This window comes from Gymnodraco acuticeps, unplaced genomic scaffold (genome assembly GCF_902827175.1).
Source record: "Gymnodraco acuticeps unplaced genomic scaffold, fGymAcu1.1, whole genome shotgun sequence".
Lineage (NCBI taxonomy): Eukaryota > Metazoa > Chordata > Actinopteri > Perciformes > Bathydraconidae > Gymnodraco > Gymnodraco acuticeps.
The window spans coordinates 952,481-968,898 of record NW_022990186.1 but is presented as its reverse complement, the minus strand read 5'-3'; the positions used below and the strand labels follow the sequence as shown (position 1 = coordinate 968,898).

At 41.2% G+C, this 16,418-nt stretch overlaps 1 protein-coding gene across 1 annotated transcript in view; it reads right to left on the bottom strand.

The window, feature by feature from the left end:
• Positions 1-7,695, bottom strand: part of ablim2 (actin binding LIM protein family, member 2) — a 68,965-nt gene extending 61,270 nt beyond the window's left edge. The window contains 1 exon segment of the mRNA XM_034217856.1: positions 7,492-7,695. Coding sequence (XP_034073747.1) covers positions 7,492-7,507 — 16 coding nt within the window. The 5' untranslated portion in view covers positions 7,508-7,695.
• Positions 7,696-16,418: the final 8,723 nt, after the last annotated feature.

The window sequence follows — 16,418 nt, the reverse complement described above, 5'->3', positions numbered from 1 at the left end:
GATCTCCTCAGGATGATAACCTTGCATCATTACTTGTTGGCGTTATGCCTGGGTTCCCATTAGTCCAAGTCCCATAAAGATTTGCATTTTTTTTTAAAATACTTTGGGAATACCAAATATTTTTGGGGTTAGCAGTTATGATGAAATATTCATGAAGTTTTCTTTGGAAAATCCACAGATCTTCTTTTATTAAATGCATATGGCTAGATTGCAATCTCATCACTGACTTAAAATTGGATGAAGACCAGAAAAGGGATTTTAGACACCGTTGTCTAGAGGCCATTGAAGGTAGAAGATGTGTCTTTTTGGGGGGGCGTACGGTGGGCATGCTAACCAATAAAGACAAGAATTTAGGAGGGAAAGTCTTGACTCCTGAGGCCCAGTTGATTGGAACCATATGGAAAAGACAACGGTCCAAAAGCAAGAAACGGCTGGGAGGAGGGGTTGCAGGGGAACTGGGAGGGGTCCGGACTCCTGATCTGACCCAGAGTGCAATGCTGTACCCCAGCACCTGTTGGATGGATCCAGTGTCTTTACTTCCTCTTCACAGTGACTTCAGATAGAGACAGGAGATGGTCTTCTGGGCCAGATGTAGAATCCAGCAGGTTGTTCCAGACATTGAGGCTGCAGGAACTAGGACATTTGTAGTGTCTTTGAAAAGGGTCCAAAAATCTGCCTGTCTATAAAATAAATAATGAGTGGTCCAATCCATGTGATGTTATTGCTCTCATGTACTTGGGAGTTTTGCCAGGGAAGCAAATTGCATCTTTATCCTTTCCATTCCAACATTCCAAGTAATCAGGGTAACATTGATCTGTTTGGCCCTTTTTCTTAGCTGGGTCCCTAACTAGATCATTTCCTTAGTTTTGAAATGTTCATACCTTGCCATCAGTCACAAACTAAGTGCCAGTTTGTCAGTCAGTGAGCAACAAATCGTTCATGAAACTGTAAGTGGATACAGAGGTACAGATAATGTTCAAGCAACTAGCAGTAAAGATCTTAAAGGTCCAGATCTCCATGCTTTCACATTATTACATGTCACTTGTTAGACGCTTTTATCCAAAGCGGCTTACATACCCTGCTCCTGTGGACAATCCCCACAGGAGCAATTTGGGGTGAAGTGTCTCAGGGACACAACGACATGCTGACTGCAGTGGGGTTTGACCCCCTGATCCGAACACCTACGGACAACCCACTACGCCACACACCTCCACATGTTGTGCTTTTAAAGAACGCGTGACATTTGAGGGTAAAACCCAGGACATCTAATTCTGGTTGATTAAAGGTTCCTTTCTATGATATTGAGTGTCACTTTGCTGTGTGCCTCTACTGTCCCTCCACCCGTACAGTGCCGTCTTCTCCACCAGCAGTTGTCCTTATCGTCAATCAGCCTCTCTGCTGTCTGTTCCCCGGCTGACAGCCACAACTGCCTTTGTCCCAAAGGTCGTAGCCAGCAGGCAGCTCTCATGTCTGTGCTTCTGAGAACACACACTGACCATGGATAAAGGTTTGCAGCTTACCACCCGCACACATATTCACTATAACTATTTGATAGTATATATATTTAGCATTTCTCTTTGATGCACCATGAAGCATAACCCAAACAGCTAATGGAGACACATTTACTGTCTGGCTCAAAGACACTTCATCAGGGCACATTTTGTTTGTTGCTGGGATTTAAATCGAGAAACTCCCCATGTTTACATGACACTAAAATCCATAGCGAAACAAAGATCTTGTACCTCTTGCAACAACTATATTCTTTAACATGAACACTATTTTGAAGGTACATCTATAAAATAGCCCTGCCCACCACAGTGGAACACACAAGCAGTTATCTCTCAGATGCCTTTTCAAGGAGCCCTGCAGCAGCCCCTCCTAAAAATAGAGCGTCCTCACGGGGATCTACGAGTTCTCTGCAACAATCCGGGTGTGAACCATCTGCAGATCAAAATGTTCACATTAGTACAGCACCAGTACTCTGTGGTGCCGAGCTGTTGACCTTGGGGATATTCACTTTCTCATGTCGCTGAAAAATGTCCAAACGTTATCCTTATTTTCATAGGAAAGCCATTGGCGTATATCATATTACCAAAATGATGGTATATGAATTCAACAAATGGTGTTTTCCTAAATCTATGAACCATAATGTTGGAATGCTTTGTAAATATACAGAAGAGATGAAGGGCAATTTCCAGACCTTTGTATTGCCATTACTTCATCCCAATAGAAAACTCACTTCATTTCCTCACCCTCTGTAGATGCCAAGAAAAATGAATGAAGCGAGCCTACAGTGCAAATCCACTGCTTAAAGTCCTGTTGTACAAACAGCCAAAAGGAACAGACATCTCGTTCTTTGTCACAATCACAAGTTTCTTCACAGTATTATATTGATTATTTGGATAACGATACAACATCGTGTTACATTTATTAAATCACAAGAATATGAAACATACAGAACATGTATTTTTGGGGAAATCGTAAAATAAACTTATTTTGCTGGTAAACACTTGTCACTAGAAAGAGAATAGCTGGTCTACCTTAAAGAGCACCTTCAGTTGGCCTGGCCCTGTTCCGCTCCTTTTATTGCAATTTGCAGGTGGCTGGCAAGACCAGTGGGCTTCAGTCTAAATGAGTTGTAGCATTTATTTACAGACAGAAAAACTGTACACACACTATAGCTCCCTCTCTCTATCTGCATTGATGCTATATATATATATATACATATACATTTATTCATGAATCTCACCCCTTAAAGTGATTTATTGAACTTATAGCACTATAGATACACAGACATTATGAGTTATTACCTATCCTGCTCACTTGTGCAGTCACGCCTGCAATCTGACCTTAACAGCATCTGACCTCTGACCCTGTGTCAGCAGTTAACCCCTTACCTCTCTAAAAGATGACACCACACGACCGTGTGGCTCAGGCCTTGTAAGGACAATGGCATGTCATATAAGTTACCTGAGTGAGAGTAGTAAGCATGTTTAACACTGGATTCATTAATATCGCTGATGCTACTACCAAAAATACTACTTACAATATTCACAATAATATAACAGTATAGTAACACTAACCAGAACGTTTTTAAAGCAGTCAACATTGCCCTGATAAGAGGAGTAAGATAACTAGTGATATAGTATGCTAGTATGACTAGTTTGCTTTCTAATGAATATTTTCTGTGAAACATGATGACTGCCGTTCCTCTGACAGATGACCAGACACTCCTTCCACATGGACTGTGAAACCAGCAGATGTGATCCTCTTGTTACTGCAGCTCTGCTGGACCGCTCCCTGTAGTTCAGAGGTACCTTACTATTCCTCTTCTGATTTCAGATCATTAATAATTAGTCCAACATCTCTGCTATGTCAAAACTCAAAAAGTCTAGTTCTCAAATTCACCTCCATATATAGGAATTACATTTGTTAGGCCGATTACACATGATGTACATCAAGTGCCAACATTTAGTGCAGGACGAAGTTTGCTCTTAATGTAGTCAAATGGAATGGTTGTGGGTCAAATCCTACTTTCAAACAGGAGAGAGAGTCCGTGTTTCATCACAGTCTGGCAAACCTTGACAAAACCATAGCTGCCATCAACATTAAAAAAGGTAGAATATGAAATATGTTGGCAGTGGAGGTAAAAATAATAATATGAATGTAAATGTACAGTACTATACGAAGGTGAAGATAGGGACAAAGAGATGACATATCATACATTTGTTTTTACATTTGGAAATGATGCTCTCATCAATAACCTGTCTGTCTGAATGTGAAGTTTGACAGCAGGGATCATGTGTCTGGATCACAGAGGCTGTGATGCAGCAGAAACAGTGAATGACTAAGCAGGTTACACTTCATTTGTGTTTGTACGTGTTTATAAATGTATATGCTTTGATGATCTAATAACTGAAGAAAAGCTGATTGGGAGGTAAACAGACAGTGAGGTATTAGAGCGGTGTGTGTTTGCTAAACATTCATTTCAAGAGAGAAACAGCATGACTCATGAATATAAAACATCCTGTCAGCTGTTTGAGCTGGTGCAGGAACATGGCATACAGTAAAGGTTCATCACCTCAGGACAACAGCAGCTTCACACACACACACACACACACACACACACACACACACACACACACACACACAACACACACACACACACACACACACACACACACACACACACACACACACACCACACACACACACACACACACACACACACACACACACACACACACACACACACACACACACACACACACGCACAGGCAGTATCCACAGGACATGATCATGTTGAAGTGCACAAAGACACTAGTGGGACAGCTTGTCACCAGTTACTGATTGGTGTTTCAATTGCTACCTGAGGAATAATACCAGATTGATTTTATATAAATGCATGAATGTTCACAGTTCATTATGCATTGACTGAGAAATTGTGCTTTTCAAATCTGCCTGCCATTTTATAGCGATATACATTTTTGGATGTGAATGTTAGAAAGACAAAATGTTTACTGGTACAGCTAGTGTACTGGCAGACAGATGGTTTACTGGCAGGTCAGGAATAGTGAGGCGTCGTTGTGACTGCTGACCAGCAGCCAGCGATGACATCACAGGATACATGAGACAGCCTGGGGAAGTGGGCTGTGTTTCTGCATGTGCTTATTTACTAAATGTCTAACGTACCTACGTGCTTTAACTGTGTATACATACATGTGGATGTGCATAACAACATGAACATGTTTTCCTTCTGGTCATTCATTTTGATTTGATAAGAAAAATATGAAATTCCTAAATATAAAACTACAAACATTATTTCCAGTAGTTTGTGTGTGGAAGCATGTGGCCTGTGTGTGTGTGTGTGTGTCTGTCTGTCAGTGTGTATGTGTATGTATGTGTGTGTGTGTGTGTGTGTGTGTGTGTGTGTGTGTGTGTGTGTGTGTGTGTGTGTGTGTGTGTGTGTGTGTGTGTGTGTGTGTGTGTGTGTGTGTGTGTGCTTTGTTATCACATCATAATAGCAGCATACACACCTCCCTTCCTTCTAGAGGGAATATGTGTGGTGTGTTTATGAGGTGTGTTTTATACTTTTACAAGCAGCTGGCTGCTGGGTTGATGTCAGTAGTGGAAAGTATTTTACTTAAGAACTTAGCTTAGTTCTAAGCAGTGTTAGGCAGTAACTAGTACTCTAACGCATTACTTCTTAAATTCAATAACTCAGTTGCCGTTACTACATGGTGCGTTACTGCGTTAGTTTTTTTATATAGTCAACAGCCAGGCGAACAGAGATGAGAACTGTACTTAAGTACTTGAGTAAATGTACTTAGATACTTCCTGTGTCACATGCGGAGACGGGCTGTGGGCGTGTTTGTGTTGTTTACTAACAAGACTATCATGGCGGCGGCGGAGCTCAAGTCTAGTTTCTCCACCTGGAGATATTCTCACTATTTCACTTTTGTCGAGCACAAAGAAAATAACGTTTCTGTTAATGTAAGTTGTGTCTTGGCGGGTCATAGATCCTATCTACTGCCCAAACCAGTAATTCAAATCTCTTAAAACATCTGCAAAAACAACATGCTGGGACGAAGCTAGTAGCTAAGACCACAGAGACTCAGCCGACGCCACTCCACCTCCACCTAAGCAACAGCGGCTGGATTTTAACCAAAGGACTGTTATCCAGGGAAAAGTCGATAAAGCCATTGCACGGTATGTTGTAGAACACATGCAGGCTATTGCTACAGTGGAGTCACCCGCTTTCAGGGAGCTAGTTAGCATGATAGCATGTCCGGGCGGCACACGGCATATGGGACGGAAAACTTTTTCCAACTACCTGGAGAAAGAATATACAAAAATGGAAAGCCAGCTAATATCGATGCAATCCAGATTGCATATAATGCATGTCAAGTTGATCAACAGATTGTATTATTCTCCAATGCAATAACAGTACTGAAATGAAGGCTATCCTTATAGCCTTCATTTCAGTACTGTTATTGCATTGGAGAATAATAAATGGGAGCCCTTTGTGTAAGTAACAAAAACGTCCCGTCACGTTTCACAGTAACGCATTACTTTTTTGTGTAAGTAACTGAGTTACTTTTGAAATGAAGTAACTAGTAATGGTAACTAGTTACTGGTTTTCAGTAACTAGCACAACACTGGTTTTAAGGCACTCCACTTAGAGTCCAGCAAGATATACGCTGTTGCCCATAAAGTTTGAATAATTCTGTTTTCAGACACATTCCTCTTTTTATTCCTATTAACACAATCCTTTCATGAGAAGATGTAACAAATATTTTATTCCAACTCTATGGGCTATAGCTTCGGTGATTCAATGCAACACAATTCTAAAATAAATTAGCATGAACAACACATAAACATTCAAATCTAAAATGTTTTTTCAGGAAAAAATAACAAGAGTTTATATTCCACGAAACAAAAACTACAGATCCAAATCAAGAACTTATATGATTGTAACCTCTTTATTTCTGGTACCCACAAACGTAGGTTAGAGCGTATTAGATATGTTTAAAATACTGTATTAAATTACCGGTATGACCTACTTCAAAAATTGATAAAATTGGAAGGAACCATTGAGGAAGGTTATATTCTAGAGCTGGATTCTTTGCAATAAGTGTTATCACATTATGAGTACTATTCTCTTACGTTTAGATCAGACCATTTGTCATGTTGACCCTCTACTTTCTAATGAGCCACTCTGCATAACAAGTACTTTTTACTTTTGAAACTGCAACATTTAGCTATTTGTAATTGAGTATTTGTCATGCTAGGTTTACTTTCATATGTTTCACTACTAGAAGGGGTTAATTATTGAGACCGGTTGAATCTATTAATATTGCACTTGGATTGATGCCAATATATTTATAAAATCACATAACTTTCATTCTCCGTTACGCAAGCACTAGAGAAGGGCGATTTAAATACCATATACCTCACTGACAACAAGTCATCAAAGCTAATATGGTTGATTATGTGGATTCTTTAGGTCCTCATTATGGAGACAAAACTAAAGCTTTAAAAGGTCAGTATACTTTGCAATAAAAGACACTAAATCACATTATAACAGTGATGTCCTCTGAGCTCCTGGCCCTCGCCCTTCTGTCAGCGGCCCGGCTCCCAGTGGTGGAGTGCAGGCAGGAAGACAACAACTGTGTGCCAGGGATGTTGTTGTCATTCACATTCACACCATATTCAACAGAAAGTACCCTGTGCTTCTGACAGGAGTCACATAATAGGAGACCTGGAGGTAAGGTAGACAGCTGGAACCAGAAGACCCTTATCTGACATAAAACTTTTGAATGATTTCCATATTTCTGAGTAACAGGATTATTATGGTTTGGTAAAAATGTTTTGGTCAGAGAGTAATTCATTGGTAAGTCCTTGTTTTTACAACTAATCCTTGGCTACACAGTCTTATCTCACAGGCAGGTGAACATAATACTCATGAAAGGTTATTAAAGGTCATTTTACCTTTCTCCTCCGGCATCGTCACTCAGCTGTTTTCACAAATGTGAGATCTTGTTATGTCCTTTAGAAATAGTAATTATAGACAAAATCCCAAAATGGTTCAGAGTCCTCTGATAGTGTTGCAACACATCCTCTCTGCAGCGCGGTGTAAGAATAGATGGAGCACAGAGTGAGTGTCTGCTCCAACACTATCTCTGGAATGAGCTATAGGTCATATAACTCCCAATGTCTCTCTCTCCCTCTCGCTCACTCTCTCTCTCTTATTGCAGATATATGTTATAAATAGAAGCATGGAGAGTGACACCTCTCACTGGTGGACTGTCCCAGTCTGCCCAGTCCCTACAAAGCTCAACTTAATATCAGTACACACTCCAAGGCATTTAACAAAATAATGGAGCAAATCAGATTGGAAAATGTTTTGGCATCTTCAGGGGCCTTTAGGATTCTTGTTCTAGAAGAAAATGAAGGTAATTTGAGAACTTAAAGCTGCTGTCATGTCTCGAAAGATTATTTTTAAATTATATTCTTTAAATTAGCTTTGTCATGTCCCTTTGTCTTGTGTCTTCCCTGTTTTATTTTGAAAAGTAATTCTCCCTCTCGTTTCAGGTCACTGTGCTCCCCGCCCCTATGTGTCTCCTGCGTTTGTGATTGTTTACCCCGCCCTGATTGTTTCCACCTGTGCCCCTTACCTTGTGTGTATATATTGTCTCACCAGGTGGAATAGCACCCATTAACTAGAGTGGCCGCGATCTTTGCGAACGCCGCGGCGCAGCCGTAACACGGGCGTAACGCGACGCAGACGGACCCGGTAGAATCTAGGGGTTACTCTCCACCTGTCCTGTGCCAGTTCGTCTCTTCTCATGACTCGATATACCCTCAAGCCTGTTCCATGTTTGTTATTTTTGTTTCAAGCTCCATAAGGAAGTATTTATTTTTTCCTCGATAGTGATTTTTTGTTCTCCGTTTTTGTTACTGTGAAAAACCCAGTAAAGTACTTTTGCAACCATCTGAGTCTGAGTCTGAGTTCACCCCTTGACAGCTGAACTTATCAATGTCCATTCAGGGTTTCCCACACATAGACTTTACTTGGGCGGGCCGCCCAGGTATATTAACGGCCGCCCAAGTATATTTCGCGACCCATTTTTTATTTAATTTTTTTTTAATACATTTTTTAATTCGTCCGCGACCACGACGCCAACTGCGATCGATTAACTTGTGGACAATGATCCCTCGCTCTACGCCTCCTGTACCCAGTCCCAGACTGGCCATCGGGAGGGGGGTTTCCCGATGGCCTGGCCTGCTGGCCTGAGGATTTTTTTATTTATTAGGGCCTGAGCACGAAGTGTGCGAAGACCTATTGTAATGCATAGAATTCTTATTCTCCCGATTCTTGTTCTGGGGACTAAACCTGGTTTTGAGGGCTTTACGACGCCATTCATGTAGCGACATTTGGCAAAGTTCGCAGGACGGGTGAAACATTTTACATTCTTGAGTCGATGGGTTAAAAATTAGCGCCACCTGTGAAAATTCAGTTTTGGAAAAATGTAGCAGCGTAAGTCTGATGGACCTGACATTTTTAATTTTTTGTTTTTCAACACCAAACACAGTGTACAGCATGAGTGGAGGGTCAGACACATTACCGTAGGAAATGAGCACCATGTGTGGAAAAATGTGGCCGACATCAATCGAAACGTATTAGCAAAAAGGTGTGGCTTAGACATAAATGCTTATAATTCATCCACAATTTATCCAAATATCACAGATTTTGGTGGATAGGTTCAGTCTGTCTTGGGGAATAGGCACAACAAAACGAAATATATATATTTTGTAATAGATATACTGGCAGAATGAGTATAAACTGAGATTTAAAGTGTCGCAACCAATGACAAATGTGGGCGTGTCCTACACAGTTTTTTCTCGAAATCGAAGGGTTAAAAACACTTACGGACACATAACTTTGTGTTGAAATTAGTTACGGCCTTTACACTTGGAACACCCGTGACAGCCCATGAGCTTTTCCAAACTGTACAAAAATACGTTTTTGCAAATACGGCTCAATAGCGCCCCCTATTGTGCGATAGTCACATACAGTTTCTCCGAGCTACCCGAATCTTGGCACAGACATTCCTCATGGAATTGCGGACATATTTCAAAATGGCTTCCATTAGCCCCGCCCCCCATAAAGTTGGCCATTTTAAGGACATTTTTGTGAACTCCTCCTAGGGGAATGATCGGAAAAATTACAATCTAGGACAAGTTCAGCCCCTATCCAATATGATGCTAAATTGTGAAGCCAATTTTTGATAGCTCAATCATGGAGGTCGTAAGCTAACAGCGAATACACAATTTTTGACTATTTACATGTCACAAATTAATCCAAACTACTCGCATAGAGTTTTACCGATATTCACGAAACACTGTATATACATTGCTCTTATGAATCTGGACATATTTAAAATTGCCTTCCATTATCCCCGCCCCCCAGAAAGTCGGCCATTTGGAAAAATGTGCGTTTTTCATGCATTTTACGGAAATGTTTGCAAACTCCTCCTAGGGCAATGATCAGAGAAATTCCACTCCAGGACAAATTCAGCCCATATCCAATGCGATGCTACATTGGGAAGGAATAGTCAGTCGCTCGAACGGGGAGCTCACAGGCTAGAATGTACAATTTTCCACCATTTAGATGTCAGATAAGCTACTCTGCCTTCCACATCCTCTCTCTCTCACACACACACACACACACACACACACACACACACACACACACACACACACACACACACACACACACACACACACACACACACACACACACACACACACACACACACACACACACATCAGTGTACCCTCGGTTAAAGCTCCTCCAGAGAGCCTCCTCTCTCCTCTACATCAGTGTACCCTCGGTTATAGCTCCTCCAGAGAGACTCCTCTCTCCTCTCTGTCCTCTAAGTCAGTGTGTCCTTGGTTACATTACATTACATGTCACTTGTTAGACGCTTTTATCCAAAGCGACTTACATACTCAATACTGTGGGCAATCCCCACAGGAGCCATTTGGGTTGAAGTGTCTTGCCCAGGGACACAACGACATATTGACTTTGGTTTGAACCTGTGCTTGAACCCTGATCCGAACACCAACGCACAACCCACTGCATCACATGCCACGGTTACTGCTCCTCCAGACAGCCTCCGCGATAATCGTTCCTCGACGAGCCTTTAGAGAAATTTGTTTTCCTACGAGGCGGCGCGCCCACATCCGTTTCCGGGTCGCTGCCGGAGGACCGAGGAGTCCAGGGGTGTTTCTCAATCGTGAGTACGCTTGCTTGGTAGCACATGTCTGCCGAGCATCTTGCTTCAGAAGCTAGGCAAGAATACTTCCTGGCATTCGGAAAACAAAGAGTGGAACAGGCTAGCAAGTGTGCGTCATATGAGAGGCCCCGCCTTACATTTTCCGCCACAGATTTGGGGAAATTGGTCCGTGCGCAAAGCATTGTGGGGATTTTAAGACCGCGGAGTCTACACATGTGCAGCCTCGAAATTTCTCCTAACGAAGTACGCCGGGCTCGGTAGATTTCCAAGTATGCTGGAGATTGGAACAGTACTTCCAGTACACTCGATGATGTAGTATGCTTGAAATAGTGGCTCTGCAGCAGCTTTACTCACGATTGAGAAACACCCCAGGACTTGAACACTTGAGAAATGACAAACGGCTCATTTCAGAGGACTCGCGCGTGTCTGCTTGACACCGGGACGACCGGCGACCCTCCCCGACAGGCACTCGGACGCGAAGGCCCGCCCACAACTGCATGCACATCTGTGACCGCAGTTTTAATTTTGTATGTATTGTGAACGCAACGCTGCGCAAATCTGGGTCTGCCTCACACAGGGTGACTGGCTGTCTACATTATGTCTGTGACCCCACCTATTGTTCATTGATAAGCCTGAAACATGCACTTGTCAAGGTTCAGAGGCAAATATGGTAGTAGCCATCGATCATCTTAAGATAAGATATACTTTATTGATCCCAAGTTGGAAACATTTGCGTTACATCAGCATGTGTAACAGTTGTAAATATGCAGTGGTGTTTATTTGTAAATCATTTAGTATAATCACACAAATTCTGTGTTTTATATTTAATAATTCTGTATTCTTTATTTATTGAATATTCAATACCTGACAAGGTCGGAGATGAAAAACTTGGGTCGCAGGTTCCTCAACAGTGCATTACAAGACATCTATCAATATGTCTGTATACCTCCACCACTAAACTGTCGTATTCTGCACATTTTTTATACTATCTACATACATCTTATAAGAGTAAAATACGTATAATATCAGTTAAAATAAGTGCTTAAACATACAGTAGTTAACATTGCAGGAAAGCAATATATTAGTACTTTGTCAGGCTTAATATGTATACCCCCAAAGCTTTTTTCTTATTCAAAATAAGACCTTAACCTAAAGTATTCTTTAATGTTTAAATAAAGCCTTATTAGTTTGTCTGTCTGTGTCTCCTATTAATATCTAATAATTAGTGGTGCACGATAATTATCGGCCCGATAATTATCGGTCCGATATTACGAATTATGACGTCATCCCGATAAACCCGATAACAGTATTAATAGCCCCGATAATATACAATATATTTTTTGGGTAAAAAAATAAATAAAAATACTGCGGTGTGGGTGGATTGGGATGAGGGACGCTTGTTTTTCACTCGGCTCCTCCCGTTTTGCCAGTACTGTGTTATTAGTGGTTTAGGAAGAGGGGAGTTTTTCACAAATCCAGCGCTCCCTAACTCATGCCTGGCTGTGACGTAAATGGTGTGCGGCCGTGAAGCCAGGACAGTAAATAAACATGTCGCCGATAGTATGGGACTATTTCAAAGTTTCAGAGTTAGATAGTTCGCTTGCTATTTGTATTAACAAATGCAATGCAGAAGTTCCACGAGGAGGGAAAAAGGCAACGAGCTATAATACTTCCAACCTGATTTGTCACCTGAAACATCGCCATCGCTACGATGGTGTGTTAAAAGCGTACGAAGACGCCTGCGCTGCTAAACTAGCGGCGAATCCAAAGCCAGCTGCAAAGGCACCGGGGCTTTTACCTATCGACGAGGCTTTTGAAAAAGGCAAGAAGTTTGCCAGAGACGACCCCAGGGCTAAAACTATCTCTAACTTCATCATAGAAATGATGGCGCTTGACGAGAGTCAAAACTGTTCTTGGATTTGTTTTGTTCATAGTAGTAATGCTCATGTTATTTGCTCACTACTAGTCTTTTTTTTACCACCAGGTGTGTAAAAACTACAGGTACATTTAATATATATATATATTATATTATTATCGGTTATCGGTATCGGTCTTGAGAAGCAGGAAGTTATCGTTATTGGTTTCAAAAAACCAATATCGTGCATCCCTACAAATAATAAAAATAATACAATTCAATAACGTGCTTTAACCACCAGGTGTCCCTTTCTATCAGCTGTGCACCGTTATGGTGTAAATATACCAATATACCGATTGGATCAAATACAAAAGTCAGCCGAATTAGTATTGATACTGCAAGGAGACTTATATTGTGAAGAGAAATTGAAAATGTTGTTTAATTGCTGATATACTGTATTTATGATCCACGTCACATATTCAGTTTCGGCGGCAGTTCTTCCTATTTGTCTAGAAGTCTTCTCACCAGGGCTCTATAAATAGCAAACTACGGCAGATACGAAATATTTAATGCAGCCGAATCGTGTATTACAATGCCGTTATGTGAACTAAAATGTCCGTGCGGAACAATACCCCAACACATAGATCCGTGGGTGAATAATGTCAATCACCACATTACACACATCCCTTCACATTTAAATTTAAATTTACATTAAAGTATTTTGTGAGGCCTTCTAAAATGTTTCTAAATATAATTAGGGTTGTAGTTGAAGAGTTTGTAATGGACAACGGCACGTCCATTAATTCCACAACCACACACATGGATTAACATTGATTTAATACATTAATGTTTCTGCTAAAAGAGGTGTCAACCAGTTGGGGCAACAAGAATAAATAATTATGATATTAATATTGACAATAACAACCGACCGCCAGGGAGCGTTCTCATGGCGTTTATTATCAACGCTATGGGAGGTCTATGAAGGTCTATGGGACGCCCTGCCCGTTGAAAATTGACTGTTCTTTTGTTGCCACGTCACTGGAACTAAACTCATGTAGTGCAGGATGACCACGACACATAAGTTACACATTGAATAATCATCCAGCTTACCCAAGCAGCAGTGTAATACACTCATTACACATGTTGTTCTACTGTAGCTCATCTGTTCAAGGTGACTTCGTATTGAGCCACTGTTTGTTTGTTGGTATGTGGAGACTGGCTTTAACTCTCTCTATTGATCTGATCTGATATCTAATCAATTTCCAGGGCAGCATGCCTAAGGGATTCATCATCAGTCAAACTAGCTCTAAATTCACAGGAAACTACTGTATACTCAGCAAGAAGGGGATAGACCAAAAATAATGTAAACATCATTAAAAGTGACTTTGAAGTCATCCCTATAAGGAGGAGATCTCAGAGGCAGTAGGTTATTCAGTCTTTAAATTCAGTCTCAAAACATTTTCTATTACCAAGCACAGCAAAAAGTTGCGTGGTGTGACTGAAACATTGACAGTAGAGAGAAACAATGAGATCATTCTTCATTCTGCTGCTGTGGGATCACCTTAGGGGAACGATGCTGGACCTTCTCCATCTTTTTGGCCCCAGTTAATCAATGGTCCCTTCAAAAGTGGTAGATCTGCAGGCACATTCATTAGGCCATGTGCCAAGCTTTGGGAACATAACTGAACCAGTGTTTCATTCAAATGAGCTTAAAATGACAAGTGTTACTGTCTCGTGATAATTAACACTTGTTTAAGTAGTTTGCTGCATAGTAACTCCAATATTTAAACTTCTTTTTTTTAAAGTAAATAATTACAATTTGCAAGTACCAACAGGTTCTTCTGCTTCTGTGTGTGTGTGTGTGTGTGTGTGTGTGTGTGTGTGTGTGTGTGTGTGTGTGTGTGTGTGTGTGTGTGTGTGTGTGTGTGTGTGTGTGTGTGTGTGTGTGTGTGTGTGTGTGTGTGTGTGTGTGTGTGTGTGTGTGTGTGTGTGCGTGTCATGTTCAGGGACGTGTTCTATGAGTGGTGCAAGTATTTTATTCATGGTAATTGTATTTGATACATTGTTGAAGTCGTGTGGGCCGATCATGTAAGAGTTATGAACTTTGAGCACAAAGGCCAGCCCAATTGAACCGCCTGATTACAGATATTAAAGCTAGAAAGCCACGGTTAGTCTAACATAGTGGCAAAGCAGATGCATTCAAAAACACCAGTACAACAGTTACTAACCCACACTGTTCTTAAGTTATCCTTAACAAATAAGGACACAAATCTAACATTCCAGGCTACACCTCTGATTTCCGGGATGAATATCGATTGAAAAACCCTTCCAAGTCATTTATCAAAGTTCCAAACCCAATGATCAACGTTCCTGGATGTTGAGATAGTAAAATATTGAATTCATTTCTCTACAGGCAAAAGGCCCAAAAGTTTGAAAAGTGACAGTTAAACAACTGGTCAAAGAATTCCAGAGGGCGCTAGATGCATGCCCTGATTCAAACATGCACCGTCACTTTGTAAAAACTCACCAACAACATTTTTAAAGCCCACCTGATCCTGACGACAACATGGAAGTGGAAGAAATTCTTATTAGGAAATTATATTCCATGGAAGAATTATGTTAAAGATGTTAATTGAGGGTTAAAAAAATGAATATATGCCAAATGGTAACGGTACATTTTTGATCTCATATTTGTGTTATAGCCCAATAAGGAACGGGTCAAATTATTTCTCTACATCTACAGTAGACTATTGAATCGCTTTTTTATCTAGCACCATCAGCTGGTGAACAAATTGTCCATTACTTAATACTTGTCAAAAAATTAGATCCCCATCAACTTTATTTGTACTTTGTGTTTAGCAGTTATTAGCAAAAGTTAGCATACTACCAGACTTTAGGTCACATGGTAAAAAATGCTTAGTATTTAGTGAGTCCAAAGCCTCTTAGGGTTGCTGCATGTTTGCACTGTCATTACCCTCCAGACCACAATATGTCCGCTTCTGGAAGTTCCAGTATTGGCCAGGAAACAAAGAATGTCACTGGAACCCTTGCACGCAGTGGAAAGGAACAACAGGAGCTGCTTCAGAGCAGATCAGCAGGAACCCAGAGAGGAGGTTATTAAAAAACGACCAGAAATAACAGACAGGATGAACCACAGAGGCTGATTGTCAGCGCACATAGAGAAATGCCAGAGGGACTGACCCCTAGATTCCACCGGGTCCGTCTGCGTCGCGTTACAGCCGTGTTACGGCTGCGCCGCGGCATTCGCAAAGATCGCGGCCACTCTAGTCAATGGCTGCTATTCCACCAGACGCGCCGCATTACGGCTCAGAAGCGTCCCAGAAGCGTCTCGGCGCTGGGCTTTGCTCAAAATAGGATTCAAGTCTATTTGTCGACGCGAGGTGTTGCAGAGGCGCCGGGCAGGAAGTGGACCGGTCAGAGCATCCGGCCCATCCCCAAAATAAACTAATTTTGCCGACCCTATCCCTCCGTAGTCTTTCAAGTAGGAGGAGAAATGCCAGCGTTCTCCTCCGGTTTACAGGCACTGTATAAATTATATATATATATATATAGAATAGTTATGATGATGAATGCATTTTTTTTTTACTACTAAAATACAGCAACACATCTTTGATTCATGTCGTTTATAACTGGAATATTACAATTATTATTAACTTTGTCTGTACAAAGTAGCCTGTCCAGGAAATATGCCCAAATCAACAAAAACTGCAAGCCGGCAGGCAAGACGCTCTGCTTCTGAA